Genomic DNA, 23,494 nt, shown 5'->3' with positions numbered 1-23,494 from the left:
TCTCAGAGCTGCAGAGTGTTCTTTCCCTGTTCCTCTTCAGCATCATCCCTCGTACTCTAGACTTTTATTCACAAAAAGAAAACCCTGATATAAACTTTATTGTTTCATAATTATCTCTGTGATAGAAGGGTTGTTAATACACACATCATGGAGATGCAGTGCAATTTAAAAAAAGAGTGGAAAAACTAGACAAAAAGAAGGCGGTCCTGATCACTTTAGCGGTGTACACGCGCCTGTTTTTGGTTCGACTCCCCCCTTCTGACAAAGTCACCAAAAAGCAGAGTAGAAGAAATGGAAGTCAGATTTTTCTGAAGTTTTTATAGAACATCTTGTGCGGTGAGGTGAGTTAAGAGTCTTCTGTTCTGATTGGACGAATACCATAGCTGCAAATCAGAAATACTGAATTACGATCTCGGCGGGGGGCGATCTGTACTGTGTCTAATCACTCTGAGCCCAGTTCCTTTAGTCCGACCGCTCCACGCCATGCTCAAGCACGCTACACCTCCTTGGCCCTGGCACGGTTAGAAGAGGTGAGCTTCAGCACGGTACAGTTTCTACACGAGACCAAGTACAGGAACAACATGGACGTGAAGAAGTCTATAATGGATCCCTGCCGCCATTAGCGGGAATTCCCATCATACAGTATCGCTGTATCTGACTTAAATGACTCACGGTCTTTACTCACAGCCACCAAAAGTTTAATGACCTCAATGTTTTGAGGCAATGGTCGACATCAGGTGATGGGTTTTGAATTTGAATTGTTTCAAGTGATGAATTCAGCTCGTAGCTCTCGTATTGCTTGTGTGTTAGGCGTGCTTTGTGGCTGTACACACACACACACACACACACGCACACAGGAAGTAGAGCGTGAGCATTTATAGATTCATAAGCGGGGACTGTGGGGTCAGGGAGATGTAGTTTCCAGTTTGTTGTCACACCTTCTGATCTCAGTGTTACATGTAGATATGTTAATCTTTCAAACCTGGATTTACAGATTAAAACAGATGTGTGAAAGTCATCTCCAGGTGAAGCTCTCACTGGTTTGATGTTGGCAGAGGTGAACTATAACTAATGCATCAATCAGAAAAATGTAGAAATTATTATTTTTTTAAAGTGTTGACTGTTTTTTTCTGCATAAGAGTCTTGATCTCGGAGCAGATGGTTCAGGGAGAGCAGATATTTACAGACTAATTATGAATCCCAGAGGAGCAGCATGAACCGATAATCACTTGATATCATAGCTCTTTTAATAACCAAAGATCAGAAAGTCTCCTCTAATTGGCCCAATTAGTCTCTGTGCTGTTAATGGAGAAAAATCAGCTCGGACACGGCTGCTGTTTGTGTGTTTAGACGTCGACTGAGGGGTGATGTAAAAAAGTGACACTGTGATGTGTTTTCTTTCTGAGCTTTATATTGTGATATGAGAAAATACAGGAAGGTATTTTACATGTGCAGTCAGTTTCTATGAATTGAAATATAACATGAATCAAGCACCAGTGGAGGTTTGTGACCCTGTATAAACCAGCTCTCTCAGAACGCTCCGTTTTGGTGTGTGTGTCTCTTTAAGTACAATGACACCCCCCCCCCCCCCCCCCCCCCTGAATTTTCCCGGTGGGTTTATTTCACATTTTATGGGTCGATAGACACTCAGGTTACCCAAATAAATAAATGTTCAAAAACACTTGACATGTGGATTTTTCACAATATGTCCCCTTTAATTATTTTGGAATTTAAGTCTGTTTTTAGGCTGCAATAAATATTGTGATTATCATAGCTGGTGGCCTATTGGTCAGTAGCATGTCTCGAATCTGACCTCTGGCTCCTTTCCCCTTCTGCATGTCTCTCTCTCTCTCTCTCTCTCTCTCTCTCTCTCTCTCTCTCTCTCTCTCTCTCTCTCTCTTTCTCTCTCTCCCTGATTTCTGACTCTCTGTCCTCTGTCCTGTCTCTAAATGAAGGCATAAAAAGTCCCAAAATAAACCTTTAAAAATATAGATATATTCTGATAATGATATGAAGGGTGATAAATAAAAATTCTGCAGCTTTAAATAAATGTTTACCACTAAATCCACTCTGAGGGTAGCTGACGTTGAGCTTGACTTTTATTTGACTGCATGAAATGGCGCGATAGCGTGTAAAATGTTCACATGCTGAGTGAGAAAGCAGCGATCGTTTGTATATAATAATTTTTCTTCTTTATTGCGATGAATTCAGACTTTTGCGATTTCTTTATTGTGGCAGCTCATTTTGTGATGACGAGAAAATTTAAATTGATTATGCATCCCGAGTTTAGACGGTTTTCTGTCTGATTTTTAAAAGTCTGTTTTTCTGTTTCTTCTGCAGAACATGTTTACATCCCTGTTTCCATGGTAACCCCAGAGGAGCATGCACATCCGGGTCAGGAGTTAGCCTCAGTGTTCGTCTCCTCCGCCCGCCTCCTGTGAGAACTACACTACCCGCAATTCCTGTGAACTGACAGAACACACTCTGACATTTATTGTATCAGTGTTACAACAAAACAAACAAACAAAAAGCACTCAGTGGAACAAAAACTACGAAAACAACAACAAGAACTACAACTCTGCTGTGAAGAGGACCAACATGGCCAACAACACGGCGGACCACCCTCCGGGGAACTCGGTGGCCGAGGGGAACCATGACGGGGACTTTGGGATGACCACGGAGGACCTGAGGGACCTGATGGAGCTGCGGAGCGCAGAGGCAGTCAACAAGATAACGGACACGTACACGGACGTGCAGGGCATCTGCCGCCGCCTGAAAACATCACCCATAGAAGGTAAGACACGATTAGCACACAAAACAAGACTTCAGTCGTCCACATGTACTTTTCCTGCTTCATAAGAGTCACATCCAAGAAACGAAAATTCTGAGGGATTTAGCTTAACGTCCTGATTGGCGAGCCCGTGCTGAAAGTGGTTACGCTTTGCGCTGGTCTGACACAACATACGTACAACTTTATCTCCATTTTTTAGCTCGCCAAACCGTGCTGCTCCTACAATATGATCCGCTCGCTGTGCTTGTTGTTTTATTCAGGCGGCAGAGCGAAGGGAGCAGGCTCATTAGCCGAGGTTACGTAGCCACACACACACACACACACACACACACAGAGGTGGTGACAGAGTGTGAGGCACTAAACAATGACAATTCCCACAAACAGATGGACAACATTTTTGGTAAAACTCAGACGCGGTCGATATTTAGTGTTGATAGAAGATCCGTTTGGATTTCAGTCAGAGATTCATACGAGGCCAGAAAATGGCTGACAGCCGGCTGTTTGTGTCTCCCTCCCTCATCTTTTGATCCCTCTCACTCTGTGTGCTTTTATGAGTGTGTGTGTGTGTGTGCGAGTGTTTACAACCACGGGTCCATTCCAGGATTGAAATTAGTTCCAGCCCGTTCCCCTAATGGCTCCATAGATCATTGCTCTGTTCCATTTAGTAATCAGAGGACAGCTGTAGTCTCGTCCTCCACGCAAGAAAATTACTCACTTTAATGAAGAAACTGTAATTATTTTTTCACTGCAGAGAGGGAGGGAGGGAGGGGGGGAGGAATGTGGGGGAGGGAAACCCTGATGTAAGATTGAGGGCAAAGACACACACGCACACACACTCTCTCACACTCACTCAGTGATTGACTGTTACAGTGAACTAACGTGATGCAGGACGAGTGTGTGAGTGAACATTGACTCTTCTGCAGGACTTCTCTTCTTAGTGAAACTGTTCTTTTCTTTTTAGGCATTTTATTTGTGTTCACCCACATTTCATCACACATCAGTCACTCAGCATTTAATGTCCCTTTTACATTTTTTTTTTTTTTACATCAAGCCTCAGAACCACTGCCTCCTACATTTCCCATAATGCACTGGGGCATGGTTTTTTATTGCAGTGAGGACCACAGCCTCCGTACATGGGGCGCGCACACTTACCACTAGGCTACCGGCGCCCCCACTCAGATGTCTTCTATCCGACTTCTGACCAGCTGGTCCTCAAACGGATGAAGTTATAACCCGTCTCTCTCTCGCTCTAAAACCCCCCAAAAAGACGACCTTGTTTTTCTGTCTATAGCGAGGTGAGAGCTAGCTAACCTGTGCAGCTCATTCCCATTAGCGTCATGTTAGCAGTCAGAGAGTTCACACAGTTATATTTAACCGTGTCTCTGTATCAGCGCTGTGATAATGGCATGTTTTACTCTGCAGCTGCTTCACTTTCACTCTGATGGAAAAAAAAAAATGACACTGATTGAATTCTGAGCTGACTGTCATCACTCCGAGTTCAACCTGAAAAAAAAACACACACAAACACACACACACACACAGACGTCAGTGAGCGGCAGCTTTGAACCCCGCTGGTTAATGTGTATTGATGAATCAGTCTGCTGCCTCTTTTGAAAGTCATTGATCGTCAGCATTTTACAAAATCTGAGTGTATTTCATGTTGAGAGGGACACGCTGCCTCCTGGTGCGAGGCGATCTGACAGATGTAAACTTCATTTAAAAAGGACACGGGTTACAAAGAGCTTCACAGAGACACACATGCGTACCTAAAAATACAGTTTTTATTTTAGGAAAATGCTAATGAACGTCAGCGTGTTCTGTCAGCGCTCAGGTGAGACAAAGACAGGAGTTGATTTATTCTCACTTTTATTCCTTCATGTGAGATTATAATCTCCACAGACACACATTCAGCACTGAGGGCTGAAACAGGCAGAAAATAAAAAAAAATGGATTCAACTGTCACAGTCTGACTCATCAGCTGATGTTCAGATGTTTTATGCTAGTGTGAAGCACAAACAGTTCTGGGCTTTTTCATCTCTCATGTGCTGATTTTTCAGAAACTTGGGATTAGATGAAGCTAATCAAGAAAAAGGAGAGAAGTAGATGTCTCCATTGCTGACTCTTTGCTGAACTCAAACTATAGAAGTCCAACTGAAACTGTGCTAATGATTTCTGCTTAACTGCCTGTGTTGCTGTCAGTAGGCGGCGCTCTAAATGTTCTGGATTCACTTTTGTGGGAGCCGTCATGTCGTCCACTTTTTCTTACATTTGTCAGCAGAATAGTAAACATATTTTAAATCATTTGTCTGCTGAAACGGTCAAAAATAAGAACAGGAATCTGTCTCAACCCAAACTCTCGAAAAAGACGGCCATAAATTCAAAGATGTGTTTTCAAAGGAAACATCTCCTCATCATTCAGGCTGAATCTGGGCTACAAATCGGTTCACGCTCTCTCTCTCTCTCTCTCTCTCAAGGATTCATGTTTGAAGGTTCAGAGGTTCCTCGGCCTGCTGGCGTGTCAGATCTTTTTCTCGAGCTCCGTGGTGTGAGAAGTCAGCCACCAATCTGAGATCTTGCTTGAGCTGCGTGACCCGAGACTCATTCACTGCAATACACACACACTCACACAAACACACAAACACACACACAGCCTCAGGTCCTCCATGCCTCTGCCAGTTGAAGCAGAATGCTCCTCTGAGTGATCAGCGAGAAGGGGTAAAGACACCAAGACATGCAACGCTCTTCTTCTTCGGGGTCTTTGTGTGTTTGCTTTTTCACTCTTTCTCACCTCTTATGGTGAAGTCACCTGTTCTCGCTCTTCTACCCAACGCTCTGAAATGTTCCCAAATGTCATGGGAAAAGCTGAAAAGCCTGAATCCCTCTTTCCGTCCTCTAGCTGCACGTTCTTAAGAATAGATGCTTGATTTTGAGCACTTTGGATAAACTCTAATTGCAAAACATGAGGTGCAAAGTAGTGATGCATTTCGTTATTGCCCCTTAAATTACATGAATCCTGGCTGACAAAGAGAGAAAGTCTGGGTTTACCCCGGACGAGCCACAAGTCTGGCACAAGCCTTACAAAGAGAGGTTGAAATATGTCGTTTTGTCGTGCCTCTGATTTATTGGCCTGAGGGTTTCTGGAGCTTGGTGGTTGCATCATTCTGCAGCAGAGGATGTGAGCAGCGTCTCTGTATTAAAGGCAGGTTTATATCCTGTAGACGGCGGCGCGAGGAGACTGAAGATTGGAAAACTGTTTTCAATCTCCCACCTCGCCGTTAGCTTCTAAATGAAACTCCCCTGTCCAATCCAGTGTTCTTTTATCATCTGAGATGTTTGTTCCTACGACCACAACCACGAGAAAAGTTTTAAGAAGAATGTTCCCGGAGAGCGTCGTCGATATATGCGTGTCTCTTTTACTCTTTTGTCTCAAAGAAGGAACTGTCACACCATCAGTTATCAGCGTTTTCTCCTCGTTGTTGATGGCGTCCCTTTTTCGATTGAATCCCTCCCTCAGAACACTAAGTTACTTTTTAATCTTTCATCTCCATTAGAAACTTTTCTTGGAAGCTCCTCCGGCTTTCCCTCCTTATTCCTCGATGCTTTCATGCATGTGTTAGGAGAACTAGACGCAGTGTTGGGTGCAGGCTGCCAGTCATTCCTAGAAAAGTTGCAGGATGGCACTTGAAGCCAGAAGAGTTTGACTATGTGCATCTCCTGCCGGGTTTTCACACTTGATACTCCAGGGTCAACTGATGACCCTGATGAACGCCACAAGCCGAAAAGCGTCCGTCTAATATGTTTATAGTTTACAGTTGGTGAAGTTGTGCCAGAAAATCCTGAATAAAGGTTAAATAAATAAAAATCATCAGATCTTCATGTTACTAAAGAAAAGATGATGACATCATGCTGAACTTTTAGCTGACATATTGTGCATCTGGAGTTAGCTTCATGCTGTAGCTTTAGTTTCTAGAAGCATGGTTTCTCGCACACACTGTGAGTGGTTTTTACTCTGTACCAATCACAGATGAAGTCAAATGAATCAGTTTGGCACAGGCAGAGATGTGTTTGGCTCCAATAGCTGCAGAATGTGCTTGAATATAAATGAAATTCATTTTTATGTTCAAAGACTTTCAGCTTTAAGATGATGTGTTCAGTTAATGTGATGATTTCCCAAGATGCACCTCTGCAGGAAATGACAAATCACTTGGCTGTACATGAACATTCAGCAGCATTACTTACTCCATGTGTGTGTGTGTGTGGGCATTCATGTGCGTGACCTGCATGTCATCACATACCATTGCATGCTATAGAGCCACATTTCTTCATGCATTTTTAAACAGAGTGAAAGGTTTCTTTCATTGCAGGAAAAATCTGAATAATGTGGTCATGTGATCCAAACAGTGACACACAGCGCAGAGTTCTTAAAGGAGCAGTTAGCAGAATGAGTAGACGTTAGGTTCATGAAGCAGGAAATACAAAAGAAAGATACATGGAAATTAACTGTAATAATGAATATAATTAACTGTTTACAGGATGTTCATCGAGGGCAATGTCAGCTGAGATGATGTTTTAAAATGTAGCCATTAAAAAAAACATTTATATGGAATAAACACGTGTTTAAAAAAAAAGAAGCATTTTATGACTCGTATACACTAATAATGAGATGCGCACAGACATTGTGGAAGGGAGTTTGAGCTTTACAGTGCGTCTTGTTGCATAGCGTGAATGTAGACATGAGCAGGGGCGTTTTCAGACTATTTTAACTCGGGTGGCGTACCCGGAGGTACAGGGGTGACATGACTTGTTCTTTAAACTACCTTTTTTATTTCAAGAGATTTTCCTTATTTTGGCTTCAGCTGTATGTATGTCAAGTATTTCTTTTAAATCTTTCTTAAACTTTAACCAAAACAAAGATATCTTCAGTGTCACTTTTTGAATTTAGGGCCGGACCGATGTGGGATTTTTAGGGCCGATACTGATATCGGTATTGGCGAGGAAAAACATTCGGATCAATCTGCCGATATCTTTTTTAGATACATTTTCAATTTGTAGAGACGTATAGATGTTTATTTTGTTGATCCCTCAAATGCAGTTATCAAACACTTGTGGAAAACGATATTTAATGAAGTCAAGATGGTCACTCGACTGGAAAGTAACTGAGCATGTAGCTGCAGCACGGCTCGACACTCTGAAGAGTGATGATGCTTGTTGTAACCCGTATAGCGCCCTCTGCCAGTGATACTCAAATGAAATGCTATTTGACTGGTGAATAAATCTCATAATATCGGCGCGTGTCTGCGATAAAATTGGCCGATACTGTTAGTAACTGTCTACTTGTATTGGTAAGTGTAAAACCTCCAAATAAAAAAGTATTCATAAAGAAAAATAAGGAAACAAGATATTTTTCAAATTTATATTGTCAGAGATTTCAATTTAAAAAATCATATTTAGTCATAAATTGTGGTCAATCTGATGAGTGTACGAAGTTTAGACATTCTTAAAAATAAATGTGATGAAATCATATTTTGAACCCAGTATCATGCCAGTATACATATCGTATCATCCCTGCTGCAGGATGATTATAAAAAAAGATTGTTGGTAAAGACAGAGCTGATGTATGGATCACAGAGACGATCAAGAATAAAAAGGAGTAAGTTCTGCCAACATGGAGGACGAAGAAGAAGAAGAAGAAGAAGAAACAGGCGTCTGTGTTTGTAGTGGACATCAAAAAGTCTCTGAACAATGAGAGCGGACACTGAAACGTGTTGCTGCTCTGTGAAAGAGAGCGAATGACTGAAAGTGAAAACTGAGTAGAAATGTGCATCTGCATGTTGGCTGATAAACCTGAAGCTCCTAAACGTGTGAAGGCAGAGCGTGCTGCAGACCGCTCTGCTGTTCCAGAAACATCGTCTCACAGCTTTAATCTGCGTCTCAGCGGGGACGCTCAGCAACACAACGGTCCGACGCCAGTCATCAAATAAATCCTGCTGTCACAGTCACACACAAAAAATCAAAAACAGGCTCAAATCAGACTGGTATTGATGCCACAGGCAGAGAAAGAGCTCTGCTGTTTGTTCTCTGTGTTTTATAGAGATGGCAGCTTTCAGCATCATTCAGCAGCTTCAAACGGATCAAACCAAACTTTAAAATGAAACCACAGTGAGACGACAAACCACAGATGAAGACTCTGACAGCAGGTGTATTTTTATAATCTGTGTTCAGACATGTTTGAGAGCGGCTCTTTTGGACACGTGAATGGATATTACAAGCTGAATACTCAAAAATTTATTTTTCATCTTGTCTCCTCATCATATCGCTCATCTCACATCAAAACTCTTCATCTTTAGAGGTCACTTCAACCCTTCTTCATCTGCTCTCAACTCACCACATCCCTTCATTTAATGTCTCAATATATTTATTATCTTACATCTATAATTCCTGCTTTAAAGACGTCTAATGAAGGTAGCATGGCACAGGTCATGAGGTCATTGTCCAAAACCTTCACTTTATCACGATATCTTTGTTTTTCAGTGGTTGTCTTGTGATGTAAATTCGCCTCATTTTGGAGAGATTGTAAATTAACAAGCCTGTGCTGCAGCTACACAGAGAGTTCAATCAATCAATCAATCTTCATTTGTGTAGCGCAGATTCATAGCAAGTGTTATCTCGAGATACTTTACATAAAGAGCAGGTAAAAGACTGCACTCTTTGCTATATTACAAAGACCCAGCGTTCATCCATCATGAGCACTATAGCAACATTTAGCATGTAGCTAGATAAAAAAAAAGGCCTTTACAAAGGCAGAAATCTTGGGCAAATTCAGGCAACTCATGATAGCTGATTAGAGCGAGTTAACATGAGAGAGAGAGAGAGAGAGAGTGGGCCTGCTCTATACAGACTGATTAAAACCAGCACCGCGTTACTCTGAGAAATTTGACCAAATCAACAGGATTACAGCGAGGTAATGCCGTCTGGCAGGAGGAAACTGTCCGCCTCTTTGTGGGGTTTGAGGCTGTGTGGAGGCTGCAGCACAAAGCCTCAGAGACGGGCCTTGCAGAATCTGCACAGTGAAACAAAAATGATGGAGGATGTGTTCTTTTTAATGAATTTCATACTGTAGTAGCTTTTTAGATCTCGTCAATTAACAAAAACTTGTACCTTTTATTGGATATGTCAGCTGAAGAGAGACAGGAAGTTTTTGGAGGAGATAGCGGGGCGATGGCATGCAGCAAAGGGCCAAGCAGCAACATAACCGCTAGGCTATTGGAGCTCCAGCGTAATGACACTTGAAATAAGACAAATACACTTGAAAAGACTTCAGTTTTGACAGGGTTGGGCTCTGATATTTATCTTGCCTCCCTGCTCAGAATCGTTCGGTGATTACAGCATCTATAGAGAATAAAAGAAAGACAGATGGAGAGAAGTTTAGTGGAGGAGGAGGAGGAGGAGAACTCTTCATCTGATGTGTCCAGAGAGAATCCTCGGAGAAGAAGAGGAGGTCATTACTAAAACATGAAGAAGACAGAAACACGCCTGAGCTCATGTTTCTCGCTGACTTACAGAGTCCTGCTTTCACGAGGAATCCTGGCACTGCAGCCTGTTGAAATTCACATCACGTTCCACTGCACATCTCCCAATTCCTCCCAGAAAACACAGCAGCCATGTTTCTGCCCTTGCAATCACACCGAGGAAGTCGCACACTGCTCTGAAAAACACCCAGATTTAGTGCAGGAAAAAAAAACAAACAGGGGAAGCGGATCAGTGAGTCTCGATTCCATTCACTCTCGTCCCTGTGCTGCAGAAGCCGCTGTGAGTAAACACAGATTGCTGAAGTTACGGTTAATGAGGTCCTGTGGTGATGAACTGAGCTCAGAAAATCCTCCGGTGTTAGAAAGAGAAGATAAACACGAGCTGCTGATTACGCTTAATTGACGGAGCATTATAAATAAACTCCAACTGGTGAAGAGGTTTATATGAACTTCTCACCCAGATGTAATAAGAACCAAACATGAGGAGCCCTGAAGACGAATCCCCCTCCATGAAAGCATCCGGCTGCACAGAGAACTCTTTTTATTGTCTTTATATGGAGAATGAATGAGCGTGAGGGATGAGTCACTGCTGGAAAATGACGGTCACACATCTGGAATCAGGAAAATCACAGATAATATTTGATCTTCAGTTGGCAGAGGATTGTGGGAAATCTTTCCGCAGAGGGTTAGAATCAATTAAATGGAGAAATCCGATGGTTGGTTAAAGGTGGGGTCAGTAGCATTTTTCATTGCAGATTGTAAACTCAACATTCAAATTGGGCCGCTCCTCCTGGGCTCACTCACACTCACTGCTGCAAGCTAGCCCAAGCTAACTGCCTGTCAAACAGAAAGCCAACTGAATGTTCACCCCAGTTTTGGAACAAAGTTTTGGTGTTTCAGCCTCACTGTCTTTTCTCTTCTTTGCACGCTACGTCCATGTCCGTCATTTTTTTACCAGTTTGAATCGCCTCCAATCCCTGAATTGTATCCACTCCTAAACTCACCTGTGCCACTGTGTCATTGGCTGGAGGAAACACACCAGCTCCCCACCCAGAAACGTCCCGTGCCAACCAAGAGCGAGAAGGAGAGAGAGGCGGTCAATTCAAATTTACAAGTGCACAAGTACTTCAATTTCTCATGTACTTTTTGTTGTCTCTTTAAGATGCAAAGTAAGGTTGATGTCTTTTAAAAACAGACAGAGAGCAGAGGAGGTGACAGTGTCTAAATTGCACCAATACATTGACTGAAATGTTCTCAATGTATTTATGCAACTTAGACAATGTGCAGGTGTTTCCTTGTAATTTTGGAAAATCAAAACAGGAAGTAACCTCTCATTGGGGGCCTATGACAGTTTCGTGGAATTGGTCAGTATTTAATGATTTCTCAATACGTGTTTCCTCTACAGTATTTTTCCTGTGACGCAGCATATTCAAACTGGCTGATCAGGTGGAGCCGTGTTTATGTGCAGGATTTTGGCTCCATTGGAGCAGCAGATTGTGTGTTCAGCGGGGATGTTGGGAGGGTTCAGGTCAGCTCGGGCTGCCATCAGCTCATTACTGACAGAGATTCCCAAACCAAGGGCCACAGATTAAAGATCAGAAGTCACAGCCTAGATGATTGACAATCGAACAGAACACTAACTTCAGTGAATGATTCTCTCATTTAACTATATGACCAAAAACAGAAAGATTTTCTGGTTTTCTTTAAGGGGTTGCATCCAGTTAAGAAATAGAGCTGCTTGGGAGGGGTCTAAAATAACCAAGCAACACTTATAAATAAACAGTGATAACTTAAACATGTCGGACATCACAAATACTCCCAGCTGTTTATCATTCACTTGTGTTCATGGGAATTTTTTTTCTCCAATTTCTGTGGCTGCACCTGAATGCACCGTTTTCTTGACCTTTTGAGTCTTTTATTTTCGTCTGATCCTCCAGACAGAGAAGAGGAAATAATGAATGCAGATACAGAACATCTCTGGGTGGAACATTTGTGTTGGTGATTCTCCCAAACAAACTGTGTGTGTGTGTGTGTGTGTGGAGAGGCTGCAATCTTCTCATGGAAACAGAAGTAGGTCATGTTGCAAAAACGTCTGTTTATAGAAACGTGTAAAATCTGGATGTTTTATAACGACAGTGCATCTTCTGCCTCTCACTGTGTAGGAGCACCGCTACGCCTCAAAGTTATCGAAGTTTAAAAAAAGCTTTAAGGCGGGAGAAGTTGAGGTTCGAGCAGTTTGGACAAAGCATGAATAGAACGAAAGTTACACAAGTGACAAAACGCTGACGTCTAAAGGGAAAATGTGTGAACAAAACCTTCCACACGATTTATCAGGAGGCTAACTTTAGAGTCTTACAAAAGAATAATGGTTTTATAATGTTTATATTGTTGTTATTCAATACTTGTTTTTTTTCTGTGTCCAGATTTTGCTTACAAATGAATAAATTGCAAACACAGGGCTGGATTTTGGTATCTTAGGTGTCAGCGGACAGAATTCTGTACAAGTTTTGACTTAGGAAAGAAAGTGTTGTGACATGAGAAGTGACAAGTCAGGGTTGTTTAAGTCTGGTGTTTGTTTCTGGATAAAAAAAATCAATGATTCATTTCACAATAGAAACTGTGGTGTTGGATTTAGATTTCACTGAGAACAAATAAATGAACCAGCAGGAACACCTTTCATTTTCTTCAATAGATAATGTGTGAACTGGAGTTGTAGTCAAGACCACACTAACCAAGACCAAGACATACCCGAGACCGGAGCGCTCTGAGACCGAGACAAGACCAAGACATTTAGGGATCGAGACTGAGCCAAGACCAAGACTAATGCAGGGGAGACTGAGTCAAGACCAAGACCATAAATATGACAGGAAATACCCTCATCTTGTGTGCAGCGGGCGTGTCCCGGCTGGATAAGGGGTATACAATTCAAATTATAAATGAAGTTATTCATGCTTTATGAAAGAGGCGTTTTCCTTCTAATTACAGTTAAAACTAGGAAAAATAGCTTTTCAGTGGTGGTCTTCACTGGTCTTCATTTAAAATCTGGAGTCCACCCAGTCTGAGACCGAGACAAGACCGAGTATATATGGTTTGATTCTGAGAAGAGACAGAGACCTTCAAATAGTTGTCTCGAGACCAGTCTTGGGACCAAGACTGATTTTGAGTACTACACAAAAGTGTGATGGGAAAGATTTAATTTAGTTTTCAGACTCTGGGGAACCGGTGGTGAGAAAGGTCACGACTTTGAGACTATGAACTTTTCACAGAGCACGAACATCCATTAGAACTGGGAATAAATAGGGAACAAAGTTACATCATGTCTTTTATTTAACAGCGGCTGCAGCTACACGGTGATGATGTTATGATGTTATCATTTCTGCGGACTTGAGATGAAAGAATTTAGTTTGTCTCAGGGGCAGAAATGATTCCTGAGTTCATAAGAAGGACAGGGGCTGTAAAGAAGAATGGCTGCATAGGAAATGTATTTGATCAAAACCTTTTCAGTTGCAACACTTCCAGTGGTTAATGAATACAACCATTGTCTTTTTTATATATTTTCTTCTAAAGAAATCCAGTTTTTTGCAAGGTCTTTTAACCATCTTTGGTTTGGCTTATTCACTCAAAGGTTTATCAATTTACACAGTTTCTTCTTTGGTAAAAAAAAACAAAAGCGACTTGTTCTGTATAGTTTTGTACATTAAAGTTTTGTTCTTGTGTCTGCAGGTTTGTCTGGAAACCCCGTCGATTTGGAAAAACGTCATGCGGCATTCGGCAAGAACTTCATCCCCCCAAAGAAGGCCAAGACATTCCTGCAGCTGGTGTGGGAGGCTCTGCAGGACGTCACGCTTATCATCCTGGAAATCGCTGCAATCATCTCACTGGGCCTGTCCTTTTACCATCCACCAGGGGGTGACAGTGAAGGTCAGTACAGTCAGAGTCTGAACTCAGGTTTTATACCAGCAAAAATACTGCAAAGACAGGACTGTAGATACCATTGATGAAAATTAAGAATTCCACAGATTAAATGATTACTGTCAGATTTAATATGCAACACAACGGCTATAAAAACTGAACTGAACTCATCATGTCCTTCTCTTCACGTAGCATGCGGACAAGTTGCAGGAGGCGTCGAGGACGAGGGCGAGTCCCAGGCTGGCTGGATAGAAGGCGCCGCCATCTTGTTCTCTGTGATCATCGTGGTTCTGGTGACGGCCTTCAACGATTGGTCCAAGGAGAAGCAGTTCCGCGGTCTTCAGAGTCGCATCGAGCAAGAACAAAAGTTCACCGTCATCCGCAAAGGCCAGGTCATCCAAATCCCTGTGGCCGAGCTCGTGGTGGGAGACATCGCTCAGATCAAATACGGTACGAGACGAAGCATAAAACCCGACTTAAACAGGACAGTTTGGCTCTTGTTTAACGAGCATTCTGCTTTTTTAAACATTGATATAATTTAATGAAAGATACTTGTAATCAGGTTAATTGTTGTTTGATCACTTTTACAAAATGTACAGACCATTTTTTTATGGACTGTCCTATTGAAACAAATAAGGCCCTTTGTTAGTCTCACACAATACTGGTAGCAAACTATTTATTTTGATTTACAAAAATATGATTGTACACCAAAGCATCAAAATTCACTTCAAGAGTTACTAAGAATAATGACCCAATCAGAAGAAATTTGACTTAAACCAAAGTATGTGGACAGAACTGTCCATTTGGCCATATAGTTTGTGATGAATGGGAAATATTGACAAACGCACAAAATGATATATCATAATTACTTACTTAAAAAGATGGAACCAAACATATACAAGCTAAATGGTTATAGTTACATCTGAGATCTGAGGTCTTACACAACAAAACAATGAGTCCCTTGGACCTTTCTGGTCTCATGTTTTTTAACAATAACATCTTCAGAGTAGGAAGGTTAAGTGAAGTTGCACTTTATTTTCAGCAGTAATAGCAGAAGTCATACAATGTGTACCCAGGGACTTAAAAAGCTTTAAAAATGATCGCTCATACTTGCAGACACATTTGTTTACACCAAAGCTGTTTGGAATAAAGGAATAAGGATTAATAAAGGAATAAAATGCATCTTCTGACTCTTATGTCTGCAGGAGACCTGCTGCCTGCTGACGGGATCCTGATCCAAGGCAACGACCTGAAGATTGACGAAAGCTCTCTGACTGGTGAATCTGACCATGTCCGCAAGTCTATGGAGAAAGACCCCATGCTTCTGTCCGGTGAGTGTATGCTGAGAATCACAACATATGACAATGGCTGAGGTTTCTTCTTTCGAGTAATACAGATAATAACATCCACTTAAACCCTTATTTTCTATTACTGTTTGATTCTTGTCTAGAAGGAAACGCGTCTGTGCCAGAATGTGGTTTCAGATCTTAAATAAATCTATCACACAACAGACAAGCTGTCAGGATAGATGATTAGACAAATAAATCAACAGGTGTTTAAAAAAATCAATTTATAAAGACTAGTGCCATTCAGAATGAGGTGTTTACAGGATAACAACTGGCACTTAAACAGTCAGGAACGAATGCATATGAACAACAACTCGGATAACATTACTTTAAGTATACACTGATCAGCCATAACATTATGACCACACCCGTTTACATTCTCAGACAAATAAAGATCAAATATCACATTTTATTTTCAGCCGAGGTTCGGTCCGACCTGTGGCTCCTTTCCCACATATCGTTACCCACACTCTGTCTCCCCGTCTTCTGACTCTTTCCACTGACCTGTCTCTAAATGGAAGCATAAAAAAAACCAAAATTAACCTTCAAAAACAACTAAAATATAGTGGCCCCAAGATTGATCCATGGGGTACTCCAGAAGATGACAATATTGGAACTGAATCAGGATCTTTTATTCTGTAATGACTGGATCTAAAGCATGCCAACTCAATTTCAATGAGGAGCCAATAAGAAAAGGATTCGATCCTTACATTTAAGTTTTTATTGCTCTCTAGCTGTTACAATCAAAGTTTACTGAAAAGTGATAGGTTTACCACTTGTGACTCAAAGTCTGTTGAATCTCTCCTCAGGGACCCATGTCATGGAGGGATCGGGCAGGATGTTGGTGTCAGCCGTCGGCCTCAACTCTCAGACCGGCATCATCTTTACTCTACTGGGTGCCAGCGAGCACGATGAGGAGAAGAAGGTCAAGAAAAGTAAGACACGAGACAAAGAATGTCACAAACATCTCAGAAAACACAGATCATGTTGAAGTACTCAAGGTCATATGAGGGCAATAAGTGTGTGAAGTGTTTTGGGAGGAAAGTTTGGCTAGAAAGATGGCTACCCTGGTGTCCACTACTGAATATTTCTACTCTACTGTCTAAACAGTGCAGATTGGAAATATTTGCACGTTTTTATCAGCTGGTGTTGATTTGAAGTTTCCTCTGTTGTACTAGCCGACTCTGTCAGCAGGTAGAGTTCATCCAGTCTGAGTTGATTACAGCAGAGCTGTTTGAAGGGTCTAAATATTATATGTTTGCTTAAAGAGAGCTTCAATCTGATCACAAAAAGCATCATCAGTGAATAAATGAGACCATGGCTGAGCTCACCAGTAATGATCAAATATGTTAAACATAACTCAACCGACATGAGACTTTGGTATCTAATTAAAAAATAATTGTTACAACAGCAGAAGATTAAGTCGTTTATCCACCCCCTATCATAATTTAGCAACCAAAACAAGACACAACAGTTCCCTCTGTGTTCAGATTTTTCTACATGTTCAAGCAGTGAACATGGGGTTAGGTTAAGGGATATACTCTATAATGAGAGAGTGCTAAGATAGCATGAGTGTTTGCTAAATGTCTAAATATATAACGAAGGCTCTGTCTTAAATAAATAGACCTAATCAAATATTCTTGCTTGACTCTACTACAACACAGTGGATACTTAGGCTTTATCTGCAATGAAAACCTTTATATTTTTAAGTCATATCTTGGACTGTTTTGATAAATATATGTCCACAATAAACACACATTTTAAGGCATGTTACAGAGAGACAGAAATATTAAGAGATATTTAGATACTAGGTATCATTAGGATACTGAGACAAATAATTATCAAGTGAAGTATAATACCGCTGACAAATTTGTTGTTCTTCGCAGCCAGCACATTCATTTGACGTACATGGTGACCCTAAAGAAATACAAGCTTTTTTTTTAGCTGAGTCACCATTGCTTGTGAGGCAAATTTCAGTACTCAAAACAAAAATGGCATCCCAAAAATGTGACTTCAGGGGATGCATTTGGCTGACTTGGATTTTCAGCCAGTCATTTTCTTAACTAGATATTCCCAAAAACTGCAGCATAGCAATGTTTTAGTTGCTTGTGGCAATGCATCTTGATACATGTAGGCTCTGCTGAATGAAGCTGATTGGAAATCCCTGTAGCATAACCCTGCAAGAGGTGATTAAATCAGCCACCAAACTTTGAAATAGATCTTAAAAAGAACAAAATAATTAGATACATTACACATAATTAGTTTGTAGAAACATTACATCATGGTCTCATTGATTCATTAACTTGTGGTTCTTCATGACCACTTAACTGAAGCATTAATTTGCCATTAATGTGATGTTCGTTAAAAATGCCAAATGTACCATGCTTTGTTTGCATTTTTTGGAGCTGAACCCTTCAAAAGCCAAAGTCCAGATGATCCTCGTACTATCACAGAGCAATTTGATGTAAACCAACAGGCTTCTGCAGTCGGTCTCTATTGCTTTTGATTTGCTTGTGATCATGCTAACCCCCTTTTACCCATGTCTTCTTTCTTTAGTTTGTTTTTGTCTCATCATTTGTTTTACTGGCTAAAGTTTTGAGTTTGTCAGGCATTCATTGTGAACTGGCTGAATGAACCAGCTCAGCGGAGAGAGACGCTCAGGTTTACATCCGGCCTCCAGTCACTGATTTTACAAAACTCTAACCATCGTTGAATTCCTAATGAGGAGAGCCACAAGACTGCAGAAACAGTTGAATGATTTCTATTAGACAGCATCTCTAACATGCATCTGTACCCATTGATAAAACTGATTCCCTCACTCCCAACCAAAGAAAATGTCCCCACCTACCATTCATTTGACATTAATGGGTCCTCGCAAATATGGAAAACAGGACCATCAGAGAAACACAGTTTTGTGTCTCGTTTTCCAGTAACAACAGACACAAAGCAGCCTTTACTGTCACGCATGGATGCGTCAACCCACTGTACACACACTAATATGCACACACATTAATGCATTCATGTAAAGTCACACCCATTCGTTATCTTACAAGCATAAGAGTCAGTGAGTGCAAACACTGAGACACACAAACACATAAATCTCATCAATCACAAACCACAAGCTGAATAACAAAGATCTGTGTGTGCGTGCGTGCGTGCGTGCGTGCGGCCGGGGTGTGCCTTGTTTGAGCTTGCAGAAACCTTTTATCACAATAAAAGCAAATACTTCCATATTAGGGCAACATAAAGAAGAGAAATGCACCTGTTACATGCTATCACCTTACTGTATTTAATCAGCTAAACGGCCCAATAACAGACTTCAAGGTCAACATGTAAAGTACATATGCATCCATACTCGACATTCAAATAACACAACCATAATCATCAGATTTAAGGTTTGAACGTGAAGTTTTTTTATGCAGTTGTGTTAAAGCTTAAAGAAGAATTAACAAGTTAAACAATCAGCAACTTCTTTGACATATACCAGTCCCTTGTAGATTAGGGATGCTCCAAATGGCTTGTTTTCCTGTCAATTAAACGTAAATATGAATTCAAACCAGTCCAATAGATGAGAAAACACCCAGAAAACAGTTAAACTTTGGCACAATTTATTGAACCAAACGAAACCCATATTGCATGTGGCCCATTCAACTTGAAACATTTGCGGTATTGGAGACATTTATGACCACTCCCATGAAAGATTTTTTTATTTCTACTGACTGGTGGAAGGCGCTAGAAATATAAGCCTTGGGTCAGCTAACGACTCCCGTAGGACCACCTTGATCATTAGTACACTCATGATTCGTGGAGGCTTAGACTTCTAGCTCCTTCCACCAGTCATTTTAGAACTGAAGAAACGAAGCCTTTCAGGTGAAACGTCCTTTAACGAAAAGACCTTTAACAAAATCGATCAAGCCTTGAGTTACCAAGACATGGATGAAGGAGCTATTTTTTTTATACCGCTTAAATATGCAGGTTATTAGTGTTAAATTGGTTTGCAGAGTGTGGTTAACGTTCGCAGCACTAGCCCCACCAGCTTTCAGTCATCCTTGCTTGTTAACGTCCACATGCCTGTGCTGAATGTGGTTACACGTCGATCCAGTGGAGTGGTTATGTGTTTACCCACACTACTCTTAAAACCTCAGGGGCAACATGCAACATTTATCCCCTACCAGATTTAAAACAGTTTGTACCAAAGACTTCAAACCCTTCTCACTGACTGTTTACACTTTCATCAATGACTGCTGGCTAAGATTGAACTGTTTCAAACTTAATCAAAGCGGGAAACAAACAAACCAAAACTTCCAAGTCTAGAACTGTTTTATCCATTGACTTCAGCCAAAAAGAAATAATTTTGTACTTTTTATCAGTCCATTGGACTTCTTACTTTTTGTTAGTCCATAAACTGTTGTTGTTTATGAGTTGGCCTAAATTTTCAATTATTTCTTCCTTGACCCTAAACACAACCTTCCACCAAATATCATTTAAATCAGGCCTTTCATTTTTCTGTAATTCCTGCTAACCTAATCTGACAAACAAAAACGTGCCCAAACTTGATCTCCTTGGGGAAGGTAATAACCCAAGCCCATATACCATCCAACCAATAGGATAGTATGTATTTGATTTACACAGAGCATCACTTTGAAGCAAGCCAATAATTGTTTGATATATTTTTGTTGGTTTGGATTGAACTCTACATTTAAAAAATTATGTTTACTAAGATATTTTTGAAAAAAAGGTCTGCTGCAGAAGAGTGTAACTGTTGGTTCTCCGCAGCCAGAAGTCTTGTGTCTCTCTCCTCTGATTGGTCCATTCCTGCCCACAACGCACACACGACACACACACACCTGTGGGTTTCTATCAGTTTGAACTTTGTGTTCTCCCTCAGTTTGTTTTGATCTTATTTTTCCTTTGAGCCATCTTATCAGCATTCCGCCCTCTCTCTCTGTCCGAACAGGTAAAAAACAAGGACCCCCCGAAAATCGCAACAAAGGTAACCCCTCCATTCATCCATCTGTCCCTCTCTCTGTCCCTCCATCCTCCCTGTTACTCACCCCCTCCTCACCCTCCACCCAGCGGCAGTAGGGGGGTGTCCAGTCCATCTCTCTCTCGCTCCTTCTCTGCTGTTCAAAGGGGGACGTTCTCTCGCCTTGCTTTACCTGTGAAAGGGTGCAACTCTCAACCGGCAAGTCCTTGTCAGCCAATCAGAGCATCCACAGTTACTGTGGTAACGGCCATGGGTGACTTTGGGATTATATTTGTTCACTTAACTTCTGAGAGCATGTGGGGGCATTTTCAGAATGGGATAAGAGTTTTTGAAACAACATAAATGATGATTTATAGAGTTTATCACTTGGAGAAGAACTTTGTGTGAGATGAGAAAAATATTTATAAATGGGTCCATAAATGTTTGTTTATAGCTTATATTCACATTGGTACACAATTGCGACACTTCAATTTTTGGTCTTTTGCTCTCTAACTAATGCTAACCTGACACACTGTGACTGTTCAAGTAGCGATGTTCCTATCGACTAGTTTCCCTGTCGATTAAACAGAAATTTAAATTCAGACTCGTCGACTAGTTTAAAGTTAAGAAAACACTCACATGTTGCTCAAGCTCCTTGTGAAGAGCAAAATAGGTGCACAATATTATGCAGTCCGACGATGATTTATCTTTCTTTAAATCGCTGTAAGTTATCTCCATGAAATCTACGTTATCTGAAAAAAGTGGGGTGGTTTGATCTCAATACTTCTTGAGATCTTTTCTTCATCTTTATGTATTCGTTAAACTCAACACATATCGTGATTATGATTTGGAAGTAGCTCCTTGCTAATGACCCGCTAACTATAATAATGCTAAACCCGCTAATGTTAGGCCTCAAGCAGTGCAGAAAATGCTAATTGCTGCACACACAATAGCAGCTGCCTTTATTTCTGCTCCACTGTCTTCTTGCCTTTTTCCACCTGGAGCATGATGGGAAATAATCTCTTAGAGTCTGACTAAAATGCCTTTAGATTTGAGAGGATTTCTTCTAGTATTGGTAGGTATTAGATGCACAAAAAATATTGGTATTTATGACCACTTAACAACACTTTGTTTAGTGTTTCTAATTAAATTGTTCTTTAAGTGATAAAAGTTTCTCTATAAATTTAAGTTTATGATCTTAGAAAAACTCTGATTGCCCTCTAAATGTCCCGTTACGCTCTGAGACACAAATATATCTCCCCCTGTGAGGGTCACCCAGACACACACGTCTGACCTTTAAGGTGTCCTTCACAAGTGTCCCTGTGGAGAAATCAAACGTTCCCTCAGTGCCTTTAAATATTTAATTTTTAATCGATTTGACGACTGTATGTTTGTGTTGATGACATCATTGCTCCAACCTCCAAACTCTACCAGCCAACCGTCTTCAGTGTCCCGTGTGATCCGACACATGTCCAACTTCCTCTGCAAGCTGTCTCAGCACGCACACACAAATGCTGTCACACACACCAACACACATGGCTCCCCCCCCTTCCGACCGCCCATGGTTGGAGCATCTGCTGCAGACAGAATGCTTTTTGATGTACACAGAAACACACACACCAACACTACTTGCTCTTGGACGCTCATCACACTTTAGCATGCAGAAATAATTCACAGAGCAGAAGTCACGGATGACCTCCAATAATAACACAAAGAGAACAAAAGCTGCTGAAACACTGACAGTCGCCAGGAAGTCTTTGCGGCTTTTAGAGGTCTTATCCTAAACGTATGAGTTATATCCTGCTTATTGGTCGCTTTAAGCCCTTGAACATTCACTTAAGTTTTACTGTTCTTATCTACACAGATGCAGCAGTCCAACTTCTTCAGTTCCAATTTGGAAATTAATACTTTTGCTTTTGCTATCAGCCAATAGAGATTATGGATCCAAATCAAGTATTTCATGAAGCTACAGTCCTCAGCAACAGAAAAAGTCCCCCATTGGGATTATTGTTTTCACAGTTATCAGTTCACCACAATCTCCTGGGACATCGTTAGTTAACACTAAAATAATGAAAGTGTGTCACGTTATGTAACATAAGCTATAACATAATCTGCACACGAAACGCAATGACTCAAAAGATGGAAACCTTGGCTTTCTATAGAAAACCCGCGAATGCTTCCTGCATTTCCACAAGCAATGGAAACCTCACTCTCAGCCCACACATTACCCCACCTCCCTTTTAAGTCGTCACAAAATAGAAGAAATAGAAAGAAATTATGTCTTTTATAAATTTCACTAAAACATTCAAAGTCTAGGTGTTCAGCTACAAAAATAAGAAGTAGTTTATTGTAGTTTTTTATTTAGATCATAAGGATTATCTGTCACCACATGTAACATAAGTATAACATCATCGACATATATGTAACGTAACAATGCAAAAGATGAAAACCTGGGCTTTCTGTTGCAAAATTGGCGCATCTGCTATTTTAGCTTTTTTTGCAAAAAGGTGAATGCTTCTTGCAATTTTTGTTTTTCCCTTGGCTCAATTGTAACAGGATGGTGCAAACCACACTCTCAGCCCACGCATTACCCCCATACCCCATTTAATACATCATGAAATGGGGTGCCGGTGGTGTAGTTGTTGGTGCACACGCTGCATGTGCAGAGGCTATTGTCCTCCAGGCTGGTGGCCCAGGTTCAGGTCCGGCCTGTGGCTCCTTTCCTGCATGTCGATCCCCACTCTCTCTCTCTCTCCCTGATTTCCAACTCTATCCGCTGTCCTAGCTCTACAATAAAGCCACAAAAGACCCCCCACCATTGCAAGAAAAAAATTATAATACAGCATGAAATAGAAGAAGTAAAGCTCTAGACACCTTTCAGAAGTGTACATATTGACGACCCGAATGTTGTAAGTCTTGACTTTTGGTTGCAAAAATAAAAAGGAATTGT

The 23,494-nt window shown here is 41.1% G+C and overlaps 1 protein-coding gene across 6 annotated transcripts in view; it reads left to right on the top strand.

Annotated features, from left to right (window-relative positions):
• The window catches only part of LOC109981732 (plasma membrane calcium-transporting ATPase 1), a 99,202-nt gene that overhangs the window by 34,305 nt on the left and 41,403 nt on the right, over positions 1-23,494 (top strand). For 4 of the 6 annotated variants that reach the window (XM_020630657.3, XM_020630656.3, XM_020630659.3 and 1 more), the window contains exons 2-7: positions 2,341-2,794; positions 14,044-14,241; positions 14,425-14,682; positions 15,438-15,563; positions 16,388-16,513; positions 20,536-20,571. In XM_020630657.3, the coding sequence (XP_020486313.1) occupies positions 2,599-2,794; positions 14,044-14,241; positions 14,425-14,682; positions 15,438-15,563; positions 16,388-16,513; positions 20,536-20,571 (940 nt within the window). In that variant the 5' untranslated portion in view covers positions 2,341-2,598. The remainder of the gene's footprint in view (positions 1-2,340; positions 2,795-14,043; positions 14,242-14,424; positions 14,683-15,437; positions 15,564-16,387; positions 16,514-20,535; positions 20,572-23,494) is intronic. The other 2 variants (XM_065955190.1, XM_065955191.1) reach the window with 1 other exon arrangement.

The sequence above is a fragment of the Labrus bergylta genome, chromosome 5 (genome assembly GCF_963930695.1).
Source record: "Labrus bergylta chromosome 5, fLabBer1.1, whole genome shotgun sequence".
NCBI lineage: Eukaryota > Metazoa > Chordata > Actinopteri > Labriformes > Labridae > Labrus > Labrus bergylta.
This window is presented reverse-complemented; position numbering and strand designations above follow the sequence as displayed.